The following is a 14,925-nucleotide window of genomic DNA, read 5'->3' on the forward strand; positions in this document are numbered from 1 at the left end:
TCTTACGGCTTAAGGCTTAAAACATCTATTGTAGATGCGGACTTACAGTCGAATGACAAGAGAATGCTCGACTGCAGTTGGTTGGTTCTTTGAGCCCAGACACAAGCTTTTGCATAATGCATAACCCCGGATCTACAATAGGGTTTTAAGCCTTAAACCATAAGAAATGGGCGAATCACAGTCGCTTATTCTCCTCGGATTCGACTGTAATTGGTTAATTTCTTACGGCTTAAGGCTTAAAACACCTATTGTAGATCCGAACTAACACATAGTGCATAAGCGAATCAACTAATCAGAAGCTTTCCTTTCCTCTCATTCCATGGAAAAGAAGAATTTCGATTGGTTGATTTCCTTATGCACTATTCATTATGCGTTATGCAAGAGTTTGTGCTGCGGCCATTACAGCCCTTCTACAATAAGCCGCAAGTCAGAAGTTCTAAGCGAACTTAAGTCATAATTGGTGAAGTTGGCCAATAGCCAACTTGAACGACTTGGTTAAGACTGGTTAAGATTTCTGACGTTCTGACTTATGACTTGTTGTAGAAGGCCTATGAAGTTGGCCAATAGCCAACTTGAACGACTTGGTTAAGACTGGTTAAAGCGGGGAGCACAGACTCTTGCATAACGCATAACACATGAGGCATAAGAAATTGAACCAACCAGAGTTCTCTATTACATGGAAGGGAAAGAAACGGAGAACTTCGATTGGTACATATTTTATGCATTACGTGTTATGCGTGGTCTACAATGACAGTAGCAGTAGTGGATTAGGTTGTAAGAGTAAGAAATTGACCAATCACAGTCGAATGTGAGAAGAATAATCGACTGTAATTGGTCAATTTCTTACTCTTAAGCCTTGTGTCCACGATGCTAGAAATCGGTCTCGGATGAAGAGAGCATTGATCAATCGCAATGGTCATGTGATCAAATTGTTCAAATGTGATTTGTTAATTTTTTCTCTGTACGAGATCTCGGACCGATTTCTAGCATCGTGGACACAAGGCTTTACAACCTAATCCACTACTGCTACTGCCATTGTAGACCACGCATTAGGCGTCGTCTACAATACACGGAGTAAGAAGTAAGAGTAAGAAGTTGGCCATTCACAGTCGATTATTCTTCTCACATTCGACTGTGATTGGTCAATTTCTTACTCTTACTTCTTACTTCGTGTATTGTAGACGGGCCTTCACACTTTGTGCATTCTTGCGTACGTTTGTGTTAAGATATGTTAAGCAATTGGAAAGCATCCATCTTTTCGTTTTGCTGAAAAGACGATCTAAAAACAATGTCTTTTCGTCATCTTTTAGATATCTTTTTGCTTTGTCGAAAAGACAAATTAAAAAAGACCTCTTTTCGTTATTTTTTAGTATTTTGTGCTGTCTGGAATATTTAAAAAAAAATGTGAAGGAGAGTGGCACGGATACCTGCCTGTACGAGCCTCGGGAACGGAATGATTGCGGGGTGACTGCGAATAAACGTGACGTGCTATCCATCCACCCTTCAGCATCAAAAATCCCAAAGCCGCGTGCCAATCGTCTAAATATTAACGCATACTACGAAATAAATAAAATAATTTATTTATTAAATTTTAAATATCCTTCGATGTGTGTGTGAATAGACTTTATTGCACGGTTTTTGCTTTATTTCTTAAAATTTAAATTCATTACGCACAAAACTTATCTGCGCAATAGGTATAGCATAGATATATTTGTTAACATTCGGATGTTAGTATAATTAATATCACGAATTTCTGACTTAGGCTTAATTAATGTGAATAGTTCTGAATCGGCATGTTTTCATTGAGAAAATATGATTGATTCCAAAATTTATCGCTATGAATTTATTAAAATTTAGTATGTTTACTTCAAAAATATCTCATATACGTGAATTAACAATATTAACAAATGATTAATATTTGAATATTTGCTATTTTTTTATATTCTATTAATATAAAAGTTTTAAAAAATGAATTGAAAATTAATTTAATTACTTAACTTTATCAAACAAAATATTATTTAAAGTGTTCTTCTATATCATGTTATATATTATTAATTTGTATTAATTTAATTAACGCAAATAATTTTGTTTTAAAAAAATGAACTAAAGATATAATTTATATTTGCTTTTTTATCAATTTAAAGTGTTCTTTCTGTCATTAATTTCTATCTTAAATTCAACTAACGAAAGTAGTAATTTAGTTATAGGATAATAGTAATCGTTTAATTTGACAAGATTAATATTTTCGCTGAGAAAATACGAGATTCTAAATTCGCCACTGAAATTAAATTTATGTATCGAAATTTAATGTTTCCTTCGAGAATAATCCATGCAAAAAATCACATTGAAGACCAGCAAATAATTAATACTCGCATATATACTTTTTTAAAAATTGTATTGAAAAGCTTAGATGAATTTAGCTTAGATAACTTTACAAAAATTAACTAAAGTAATTACAAATTTAATTATTTTTATCAAACATTGTTTGAAGTATTCTTTCCGAGATTATTACAGAATAGTAAATTATAATTTCTTGAGATATAAAGGATTAATAGGAATATATGGGTGAAAATACTTTGAGATAGATTAAATGCGATTTCCTTTATTTTATTGTGCATAATGTTTATACCTTTATTCTACAATTAATTTAAGGTATCTGATGGAATGATGTAAGTGAAAACACGCAAAAGTATATAAAAAAAATGTTAATATGAGATGAATGACGAAGCACGACACGTAAAATGCGAAAGAATGAACGTTTCGATGAAATCAAACGGTAAACTTGTCGATAGAATTTTCTGTAAAGTCGATACAGCGATCAGCACAGTGAACGTAACACCTAATTCTGTCGGTACTGAAATGAGAAAACCTTACAAAAGAGCCGCTCGAACATTAAAATAAAAAAGAAAACAGTCTCTCGCCTTTCACGGATCTAAAAGTCTTTGGGATTCGAGACATTACATTCGATAAGTCTTATTATAAATTTAATTTGTAGTTTAATCCACTTCTTCCATTCTCGACGCTTCCTCTGAGTCACCTTCCAACGTGGGCACTTCCATGTCCATCTTCTCGTCCTCTGCGTTCGACGTGTCCTCGTCGTCAAAACCTAGACCTAGCTTGATCATCCTATATATTCTGGAAGCATGCACCTGTGGGTCTTCGAGCCCGAAACCGGACGACAAAAGTGCAGTCTCAAAGAGAAGCATGACTAGATCTTTCACCGACTTATCGTGCTTGTCCGCCTCAGCCTTTTGTCTCAAGTTCTCCATGATAGGATGATCGGGATTGATCTCGAGGTGCTTCTTCGCAGCCATGTATCCCATGGTGGATGTGTCTCGAAGTGCTTGCGCCTTCATGATTCTCTCCATGTTCGCCGTCCAGCCATACTGCGATGTGACGATACAGCAAGGAGAGTCAACCAATCTGTTGGATACTACAACTTTTTCTACCTTCTTATCCAAGATGTCCTTCATAACTTTACAGAGGCTCTCAAACTTGGCCTTGTCCTCCTCGCGCTTCTTCTTCTCATCATCGTCTTCCGGAAGTTCCAAGCCCTCTTTCGTAACAGATACTAGCTGCTTTCCGTCAAATTCTTTCAGTTGCTGAACGACGTACTCGTCAATGGGCTCAGTCATGTACACGACCTCGAAGCCACGCTTCTTCACACGTTCTACGAACGAACTGTTGGCTACCTGCTCCCTGCTCTCGCCAGTGATGTAGTAAACATGCTTCTGGTTCTCTTTCATTCTACCAACATAATCTTTAAGTGAGCACATCTCATCGCCGGACGCAGACGTGTGATAGCGGAGTAATTCTGAGAGCTTCTTCCTGTTCTGGCTGTCCTCATGAATACCCAATTTCAAATTCTTGCTGAATTGCTCGTAGCACTTCTTGTAGTTCTCCTTGTCCTCTGACAATTCCTCGAAGAGTTCCAAGCACTTCTTGACAAGATTCTTTCTAATGACCTTTAGAATCTTATTCTGTTGCAGCATCTCACGAGAAATGTTAAGAGGCAGATCCTCGCTGTCTACGACGCCCTTGATGAAGTTCAGATATTCCGGAATCAGGTCTTCGCAGTTGTCCATGATGAAGACACGACGTACATACAATTTAATATTGTTCTTTCTCTTCTTATTCTCGAACAGGTCGAAGGGCGCACGACGCGGGATGAACAGCAGCGCTCTGAATTCCAACTGTCCTTCCACGGAGAAGTGTTTCACAGCCAAGTGGTCTTCCCAATCGTTAGTCAAGCTCTTGTAGAACTCGCCATATTCTTCTTGCGTGATGTCGTCCGGATTTCTCGTCCAAATCGGTTTCGTCTTGTTCAACTCTTCATCTTCAGTGTATTTTTCCTTGATGGTCTTCTTCTTCTTTTTCTTCTCTTCCTTAGGCTTATCCTCCTCCTCGTCCTCGCCGACATCTTCGATCTTGGGTTTGTCATCCTCTGCCTTTTCTTCTTCCTTTTTCTCTTCCTCTTCCTCCTCGTCCTCGCTTAGTTCCTTGTCACGTTCCTTCTCGACAACGAGCTTGATAGGATAGCCGATGAACTGCGAATGTTTCTTGACGATTTCTTTGATCTTAGACTCCTCCAGATATTCTGTTTGATCCTCCTTAATGTGAAGGATGATCTTGGTGCCCCGTCCGATTGGTTCACCATTGTCGGGACGAACCGTGAAGGAACCACCAGCGGAAGACTCCCACAGATATTGTTCGTCGTCGTTGTGTTTGGAGATTACGATGACTTTGTCAGCCACGAGATACGCTGAGTAGAAACCTACACCAAACTGTCCAATCATGGAGATATCAGCGCCTGCCTGCAGAGCTTCCATAAACGCCTTTGTACCAGATTTGGCAATGGTACCCAGGTTATTTACAAGGTCGGCTTTGGTCATGCCAATACCACTGTAAAATAAAGAAAATTCAATTTAAAGACAACTGTTGTATATTAATATATATCGCATGTATATATTAGATCTGTTCTTTTTATGTCCTTTTTCACCAATTAACTTTAATCTCGGTTTAACTCACTCTTCATCTTTCTCTATTTCTAAGAATTAGAAAAAGATAAAAAGCAAGTTGAACCGAGATGGAAATTTAACATTAGTGGAAACAGGAATTAAATTAATGAACTTCTTGCATTGTTCATTATTTTCTTGTTTTCTTTCTAATGTAGAGAGAAAAAGATAAATGGTACAAGTTTTGATCGAAAACAGACCTATTTCTATAAAAAAAAATCAATACTTACGAATCAAGGATCGTCAGGGTACGGTCGTTCTTGTTTGGTACGATCTTAATAAATAATTCCTTGCAAGTGTCCAGCTTGGACGGATCCGTGAGAGATTCATATCGAATTTTGTCCAATGCCTAAAAAAATTCATGAAAGATTTAATATTGCGCCATTAACAAGACTCAATTGTTTCTAATTTACTTCCAAATTCATGCAATTATTAATTTCATTTCTATAAATTTGTAAACATAACAAAAAGAAAAATTAGGAAACGTTATACATATATATCACATAGAAATATAAAAAAAATTTTTAATTTAAAAAAGAAATATTTTAAAAATTAATAAATATTTAAAGGTTATCTCAAATGAGATCGACACAATTTACACAGTAAATCAACATCGCTAAATAATTTTTTTTAACCCCCATTACTCACATGAATTTTTCAAATGTAATTACAGAGTATTCTTGACTTTAACATATCTCAATTTCCATTGTTCTATTTCTTCGATGATTTACAATTAAATAAAAATTAATAATATTCTATACATCTTTTAGACAAAAACAAATATGTACAAAATTTTTTTAATATTAAAATGTAGAAAGAGATTGAAAAAATTATATGAAATATTCCTCATTTTATTCTCTTAGACTTGTTTTTTTTATCTGAACTTCTCTCTCACTCTCCTGCACAGATTATTTTCCCGTTCTTTCCTCCATATTGAAGAAAAAAAAATAGAAAAGATGACCGTGAAACAAGTTGAGCTAAAAGCAACAAATTCAAGTATAAAATGAAGTAAATATTTCGTGTAACGACTCTAATTTTCCTGATTTCTGTACAATTGTGTACTTTTGTATATAAAATATATCCTGAAAAAGAAAATCGTTGCTCAAATCCCGTTATTTCTAATTTCAAATTACTTTATATATCCACATAAAAAATTAATTTAAAAAATTATAAATTTTGAATCACAAATTATTCTTTTGTTGCTCCGAACGTTCAGGATGAAGCTTCCAGACATAGCTACACGAAAATTAACGAGGTTAATTAACGATAACCTGAGATACTTACATCGGACGAGTTGGAGATCAATTCTCGGATGAAAATCTCCTTGTTCGAGTAGAAGGTATTGATGATGAGGCTCATCAACTGGGCGATCTCGGCCTGGAAGGCGAAGGTCTCCACCTCGCCCGCGTCCGTCATGCTCACGTCCTCAGGCATTTTTCCACAAAATCAAAATCCACGGGGAAAGGCCGAATGCAAGTATTGCAAGCAGTCGTTAGCGATCGCAGTCCGAATTAGGGCACACGATGCGCAAAGAATAAACCACCAACTATAACAGCTACCACCCTCCTAACACGAGAGCTCCGTAACGAATGGCTCGCTCGCGCCGCGCGGCGTCGCTTTTAACGAGCACGTCGAACACGAATATTCTAGAAGGCTCCGACGGCGGAAGTTCGCCCAGCTTCTAGACCCTTCTATCAAGCGAGCGTTCCGCGAGCGGGATCGAGCGGGAATTCGTCCATCGCCACGAGTCACGTAGGTCGGAAAAATCGTCGAAGAAATTGACGCGTCGAGACGCGAACGATTTTCCGAGCGAGAAGCGTCCACTTCGGGTTTGACTGGTCGCCTCGATCGCGTGACTCGCGTGGTTCGCCGGAAGTGACGACTTTTCCGAAGATCTAGAATCATCACGATAGCTCCCGCGCTCTTCGCAGAGGTGGGGTGGACGCGCGTCGTCCGACGTCCATGTGCACGTGTTTGTGTGCGTTCATGTACGACGCGATCAAAGGCGTAGAGAATGGACCCGTGCGTGAAAATGGTCGATAGGGATGAGAGAGAGGGACCGTGGCAGACGGCCATTTCTATCTCTTTCCATTCAATGGTGTAATGGAGAGAGAATGAGAGAGAGATTGGCCGTCTCCCACGGTTTCCCTCTCACATTATTGTCGACCACATTTGATACATTACTTAGATACGGATCGCGCAGTCCATTCTCTATGTCTTTGGATGCGATCGACCACGTTTTTTCAAGTGTCCAGCCCTTCTTCTCGGTGTGCCGAGGTCGCCGAGGATGATTTTAGGCATGTTAAACGTTTACACGTAAAACGTGAGGGGATGCCTGACTCGTTCGTCGATTGATCGGTTTTCTTTGATTTCTTGGGACTGTTATTGAAAATTTTTTCTGTAAATGTGGGTGGTCAAAGTGGCCTTGATGGAGGTCTGATTCACGTCTGCAATGTCCAAGAATCGTTTCGTCCTCGTTTGTCGAACGTTTAAGCAAAGACAAATGATATTCATGAATGTGAGGCTCTTTGCTACCTATTTCTTGAATTCTTGCTATTTATCTCTTCTCTATAAAAACTGACGTTATTTATTATTGTCACTTTGATGTCAGAATGATGGCATTTTATACATTACGAATTCGATTGTATAGTAATGAGATATGATTGATTATTACAGCGTTTGCTTGATGTATTTATACATCATTCTTCTGTATGCGTTTTTCTTCCGAAATTCATCAATTTTTATTTCGGGCGATAAAAAGACAAGATATAAAAAGAAAAAAATAGATATACGTACACTTTTTAAAAAAAGATGAGTCGGAGGCAAAATGAAGGATATAATTTATTTTTTTAATTATTTTTTTCCAAGCTAAACGTAAAAGCATTTCATAAAATAAAATTTCTAGAATATAATTTTTATTGATATTTCTCACTGATATAGTTATCTATAAATTTTCAATAACTCATCCTTTCCCAGTATTAAGAATTAAAAAAAGATAAGTTAATCTACATTGGTAGATAATACGGATATTAAAAGACAGGTTAACTCCAAGCACACACAAATCATTCTAGCAATCGTTGCAACTTGCAGCTTGCATCAGCACTGCAACGTTTAGCGATAATTAACATCCAAAATAATGAGAATATTTTCGAAATGAATCGCTTTCGCAATTTCGTTTTTAGAGACTTCCTTTTAGACTTATTACTCGGAGTAATCGTCACAATAATGTGGCTCCGACGCGATTGGTGTCACTATCTCGATATGCTCGCAATCGAAGAGAAGGTTAAGGTTAAGACTGATTGAGATTCGCCGCGAAATCGTCCATCTGTGACTCATCTGTATTCGTCTTCTTCTGGGAAACATGGATCCCGGTGTCCTTTCGCGGTTGATCCCGCAGAGCAAGGAGCAGGTGAGACCGGCCTGCAAGAAATGCGGCTACGCCGGGCACTTAACCTATCAGTGCCGCAACTTCATCAAGATCGACCCCAACAAGGAGATCGTGCTGGACGTGAGCAGCACGAGCTCGGACAGCGACGAACATTACGTCACCCCATTGACGGAGCTGCGGGAGCGCGAGTTGCGGAAGAAGCTGCGGGTGGCGAGGAGAAAACGGCGGGAAAAAAAGGCCAGAAAGAAGCGTAAAAAGAAACGCGAGAGCTCGGAGAGCAGTGACAGCGAGTCCTCGTCGTCGTCCTCATCCTCGTCATCATCGTCCAGCGAGGAGGGCAAGAAGCATAAGAAGGGAAAGAAGAGGAAGAAGAACTCCAAAAGCAAGAAACACAAGAAGCACAAGCGGCATGACGATGACGATTCTGATGGGAGCGAGGCAAAAGGTGACAGGGGGAAAAAATGAATTGTTCATGATTCCCAATTCGTTCCCAGTTCCTTCTATCATTGAATATTGAACGACGCGTGACGATGGCGTTTTTTAATCGTGTTATATTCGCACTCGTTTTTCTCGTCCACGAAGGAATCGCCACCTTACTGTGTCCACTGACTTGAACTGACTTGAACCTGTAAATAGGAGCATGTATTTTTTTCTACTTGCATAGAGAGTGACATTTGTAATAAAGAGTTGCAGTCCACAAAAACTGCTAAGGTTTTACAAAAGGAATCACACATGTTTTTTTTTTACTATATTTAATTTTATCTCATTTTATCTAATCTCGTTTGTGACGCGATAAACGTAAATTGAGGATGCTTGTTTAGTCATTTTTACTTATGTCACAGTTTATAGAATATATAGTAGTTGTTTTTATTTATAAATTTCTAAGAAGAATGTGTTATAAACAGTTTCTTTTGAAAATGATGGTATTAAAATGATGTAATTTTCTAAAATCTGGATTAGAACGAAAAACAGAATAATTTGCAAAATAATATAAATTAAAACTCTTATTCAGTCTTTTTTCATCACATTTTATGTGCCTTAAATAGCTGTTTAAAAGAAGCGTTATTTTGAAAAAGAAACAATAAGAAATTAATCATTCGCAGTCGAATGTGAAAAGAATAGTCATGATTAGTAAATATATTATTGGTAAATTTTAGTTATAATTGGTAAATTTTTTACGGATTAAGACTTGAAGTTTAGGTACTGGTTTATTGTAGAAAGCATGTAATACTTATTTAAAAATGACAGTATTAGAATGAATCATGTCAATAATGGCTGATGCAAGAAGATGCTTCAATTTTCATCACATTCTATAGAATTTTGGAATCTATAACGTATATTTTTTTTTAAGTGGAATAAACACATTAACAATTTTCTACGTTATATAAACATAAAGGTGAAAAGTTATTTTTCAAAAGTGATATTCTTAATCTTAGTTATCGTTACCGTCATACGAAATTGCAACGTCATTAAAGCATTTTTATAGAAAGTAACACTAAAAATAACAGTTCACATCTCTATGAAAAAATAGCACAACCGTATCTGTAACATGATGCAAATTAAGTGTGTTTGTTCATTACTTTCCGTCGCATTCCACAGAATTATGAATAATCTAAAGAAAATATTTTTTATAAAAAATATTAAAAAATCGGAGCAACGCTACATTAAACAGTTTTTAATCTGTTCGAAAATAATGGTTTCGAAACAAGAAATAATATAATAGTAGCTGCACCCTTACGGAAAGTGACACTGAAAATTTCGAAAAAACACTGAAAATTAAGTGTCTCTTTCCACAAGGGAATAGACATGATGCAAGCTACAAATCGTGTTTTTTTCTCGGTTTTTTTCACATTCTATAAAATATTTCTAAATTTTGAAGGAAGCATTACTTGCAATTTTCTAAAAGCATGGGAAGTGTGTGGGTGGGGATGCCCACATCAAACAGTTTCCTAACCTATTTTATTAAATTTGTTAAATCTGTTCGTGTTGCTGGAAATCTTTAAAATTGTATGCACTTAAAGAGAGATAAATATACATTCGGGCGTTGAGGAAAGAAAAAACGAAAACATTGTGAGTGCAATAAGTACAAACAATAGCCCTGTTCTTTTTGGCTGAACTTTTGCACCAGCTCATCTTTCTTCCTTTTCTCTCCAGAAGGATCGAAGAGGAAGAAAATTGCTCTGGTGTAAGAGTTGAACCAAAAAGAACAGGTCTAAGAACGAACAGACTTCATAACAAAATGAGAGAATTCGACGGCTGCCGTTTTTGTTGGCCAATCCAATGTGTCGAAGCGGTGAAGGCATGAACGCGATTGGTTGGCGTTGGCCAATCCAGTGCGCCAAGACGTCATCGATCCATTAGAATAATCCTAAGCAATGTTGAGGTTATGTCAAAATTGTCGTGCTTTTTATTATCTCTGAAAAGATATCGCAATTAAAAACTCCAAATTGGTTTTAGAATTAAAATTGCCAAAAAGAAAATTTGGATCCTACGGTAAATATCATAAAAATGTCTGAGAAAAAAAGAATTCGTTTAATTTATTTGTTTCTAACGTTATTTATCTTCGGTAAAGGTGCAATAAAGGTCGATCCTCTTAAAAATCGATGAAATTATGCTCATTCGTCGCGTTTTTCCATAAAACGAAAGAATCTGTTAGAAAAAAGCGCCGTTCTGCCCCGCGAACCGAGATATTAAGCGTTAAAGTTCACGACTATTCAGGTTAGAATATCTGTCATACTGTAGAATCTTGTATTTGATATGTTTTCTTTAATGTAATTGAGGGCGAATAAAGTTTTACTACACTTAATGAGAATGTGGCCAATTAGTCTAAAGATATAAGTTCTCCTTTATTATTGGATACAAATCGTAGATGACGGCGCGAACACGTCCGAGCGATACGACGGCTACGTTTCGAACTGTCTCTAACAACTCGTTGCTAGGGACTCGTAGTCAAGGCAAATTAACATAGCTGTATTACCGCAACGTGAATCTAATCACTTTTACGGTTTACAGTTCGGCCAATCCTGAGCTAGTGTGCGACTCGAACACGTATTTTATATTTTTTAAAAAAGAAAAGATACACAAAGTGTTAATTATAGTGAATACAATCAAAGTGAGTGATACATTAAATAGATTCGTAGAAAATACCATGAATAACGTAAGTACAATGTTTTGGTATTATGATATTCACACACACATAATAGTTAATATGTATAAATAACCATTCTTACATTAAATATACACTAAAATTAACTGAACACAGTAAAGTTATTAATCTAGCATCTTTTGAAAGATAAAATATACATTCATGATAAAAAGGTAATAATAAGAAATAGCATATTAAACTTTTTTTTGAACATCATGGTTATGATTAGGTAAGGCTTTAATCCATAATTTTAAGCGATCAGGGGAGAGAATCGAATTGTAAGGTCTTGAAGTTAAGCTGGAACCAGGAATGTCCTGCACCACGTATCTATTTTTGTCCAAAACTTTAGTTACCCTGAAGGGACCTTTAAATTCAGGTTTTAATTTCTTACACTCTCCGGCTTTTATCGAAACATCCCTAATCATAACCAGATCACCTGGTTTATATGACAAGGGCTTTCGATGATGCTTGTCATAATATAATTTATTATAAGATTTGATCTTTTCCGCGACATTCAGGGCTAACTCTCTATCTTTTTCTCTTTCTAAAGTAAAATTTATTTCAACGCCAGCAATCTCATTCAAGAATTTTACTAAATCAGCATCAGTATTGTTACGTTGATCATAACCTAAAAGTAATTTTGAGGGAGAAGATTTTAACGCCGAATGTCGAGTATTATTAAATACATATTGAACAATTTCAAGGCATATTTCCCAATCATGATTTTCATCGATAAGTTTTTTTAAAGAGGATTTTAAAAAACGATTCGCTCTTTCTGCCAAACCATTGGCCCAAGGAGCAGCAACAGCAATTAGCCTATGCTTAATATTTCTAGAAGACAGAAATTCAGAAAATTCATGAGAGGTAAATGCTGTACCTCTATCAGATACAATTCTTTCTGGGTAACCAAGAATATGAAATAAAGATGCGAGATGCTTGATAACTTCCTTTGACGTAGTAGACTTTGTAGGAAAAAGCCAAACGTAACGAGTAAAAGCGTCAATAATTACCAAAATATGTTTTGAACCATTGCAGGATTCACACAGAGGGCCAAAATGATCCATGTGTAAAATTCGAAAAGGCTCAGAAGAAGTATCAGTTATTTGCATCTCACCTTCACTGGACTTAAAACCAGTATTGGAAGTTAAGCAAGTCACACATTTACTTATATGGTCATGGACCCGTTTATGAAGAAAGGGAAACCAGTAATGAACACTGAGTCCCTGGACTGCTTTCTCGAAACCACAATGAGCAAGATCGTCATGGTAAATTCTTATTACGTTATCAATCATTGATTCTGGAACAGCAAATCGAGGCAAGTTAGAGTCTTTACGATAAACAAGTCCTCGTATTAATTGAAATTTCGGATTATCAGAAAATTCTAACTGCTCAGCAATCTCCTTAAGCCTCGGATCCTGTAATTGCTTTATCTCTAATTCTCTCTCGAGGGGCAAAGCTTCAACAAGAGCCGAAACTTCAGAGATTCTGCTGAGAGCGTCGACATGTGCCATTTTATGTCCAGAACGATGCAATATTTTAAATCTATAATTCTGCAATCTTAAGGTCCATCTAGCGAATCTAGGATTGAGATGTGCCTTATTTACAGCATACACTAATGCATGGCAATCCGTGACAATAGTGAATTCTAAACCATACAGGAATATATGGAAACGCTCAACTGCCTTAACCACAGCCAGCATTTCTAACTCAAAGCTGTGATATCTAGCCTCAGCTGAATTCGTGGCTTGACTGTAGTACGCAATGGGAGCTAATTTTCCAGATTCCTGTTTTTGGAAAAGAATAGCAGCTAAAGCCAAGGAACTTGCATCCGTATGTAATTCAGTCTCTGCATAGGGATCATATAAACGAAGAACCGGGTAAGAAATTAATTCTTGTTTTAGGATTTGAAAAGCCTTCAAGCAATCATCATTGAAATTGAAAGAGACTGACTTTCGTAAAAGATTAAGCAAAGGGCGAGCTTTAATAGCGAAATCCTTTATGAATCTACGAAAGAAATTTGCAAGACCAAGAAAACGTTGAAGTTGAACAACATTCTTAGGTATCGGAAAGTCTCTAACAGCCTTAACATGACGATCACTTAAGGTAATTCCTGACGGAGATAGAATATATCCAAGATATTCAATTTTCTCTTTTAAAAAATGACATTTTTTATAATTAAGTTTAAATCCGTATTGTTTTAAAATCAAAAGTACCTCTTTCAATGAAGACAAGTTTTCCTCAACTGTACAAGATGGCACCAAGATATCATCAATGTAAACTAAAACTTTATCCTCGCGCAAAAGAGGTTGAAAGATTTGGATCATTCTCTTTTGGAACTCAGCTGGAGCCTCACAGTAACCAAAAGGTAATTTCATGTACTCAAACTGACCATCAGGAGTCGCGAAAGCAAAATATTTAGAATGATCTGGATGAACATCTATTTGATGAAAACCATCTTTTAAGTCAAGCAAAGTAAAAACTTTCTTATTGCCCAGTCGAGAAAAACATTCTTCCATCAATGGAAAGGGGTATTTTTGTTTTATGACACGATCATTCAACGGTCGTAAATCAATGCACAATCGCATTGTACCGTTTTTCTTAATTACAGGAACCACCCTTGCACAATAAGGGGAAATGCTCGGTTTAATAATTCCTCTGTGCAAGAGATCATCAGTAATCTCTCGAATCTGTTTCCTTTCAGACCATGCGAAGCGTCGAGGAGAATAAGCATAAGTTGTATTGTCTTTGAGAGACACTGTGACGGCATGACCATCTTCAATTGGAATGACAGAAGTATTCTCAACTTCACGAATTAAAGTTACAAGTTTTTCATCAACCGTTGGTCCGAAATCAGATTCGAAAGTAAACTCATCAGAAAAACCAGGTAAAACAGACTGACTATAATCATCCAAAGATGCAATTTCAGAAAATAATTGGATCTTTGAATTTTCGTTAAGAAAAGTTTCGCAAACAATTACAATTTTGTACATTTGCAAAAAAATCACGACCAAGAATAAGGTCAACAAAAAGCTCATCGTCCTCTAGAACAAGAAAAGGAACTTTGAAAGATTTATTCGGAAAAATCGCGAGCTGAAATTCCAAAGTAAATTCTCCGAAAACTTTAATAATTGATTTATTTAAAGCTTTAAAAGAACGAGATGGAACTTTTAATTGATCCAGAGGTTGATTAGTCAAATTAGAAAAGATAGATGGTCGAATAAAAGATACAGCGCTGCCCGTATCAATAAGAGCGTCTAATGAGCAATTTGTTTCATTTAAAGCAGTCACCTTAACAATATTGTCGCTAATTTTATACGGCGATCCGATGTCGACAAAAGCTACCGTCGGTGAATGGGAAGGCTGGGAAGACTGGATGG

General features: G+C 36.6%; 2 protein-coding genes across 3 annotated transcripts in view; one reads left to right on the plus strand and one right to left on the minus strand.

The window, feature by feature from the left end:
- Positions 1-2,593: 2,593 nt before the first annotated feature.
- Positions 2,594-6,610, minus strand: Hsp90 (heat shock protein 90). Its single transcript, XM_018521068.1, has 3 exons — positions 6,300-6,610; positions 5,246-5,364; positions 2,594-4,902 (listed from the first exon to the last, which is right to left on the minus strand). Exons 1-3 carry the CDS (start codon positions 6,447-6,449, stop codon positions 2,997-2,999), a joined length of 2,175 nt encoding a protein of 724 aa, XP_018376570.1. The 5' UTR covers positions 6,450-6,610; the 3' UTR covers positions 2,594-2,996.
- Positions 6,611-8,104: 1,494 nt separating this feature from the next.
- The window catches only part of LOC108769853 (protein SREK1IP1), a 19,459-nt gene continuing 12,638 nt past the window's right edge, over positions 8,105-14,925 (plus strand). For both annotated transcript variants that reach the window (XM_018521071.1, XM_018521070.1), the window contains exon 1: positions 8,105-8,848. In XM_018521071.1, coding sequence (XP_018376573.1) covers positions 8,377-8,848 — 472 coding nt within the window. In that variant the 5' untranslated portion in view covers positions 8,105-8,376. The remainder of the gene's footprint in view (positions 8,849-14,925) is intronic.

This window comes from Trachymyrmex cornetzi, unplaced genomic scaffold (genome assembly GCF_001594075.2).
Source record: "Trachymyrmex cornetzi isolate Tcor2-1 unplaced genomic scaffold, Tcor1.1 scaffold96, whole genome shotgun sequence".
Taxonomy (NCBI): Eukaryota; Metazoa; Arthropoda; class Insecta; order Hymenoptera; family Formicidae; genus Trachymyrmex; species Trachymyrmex cornetzi.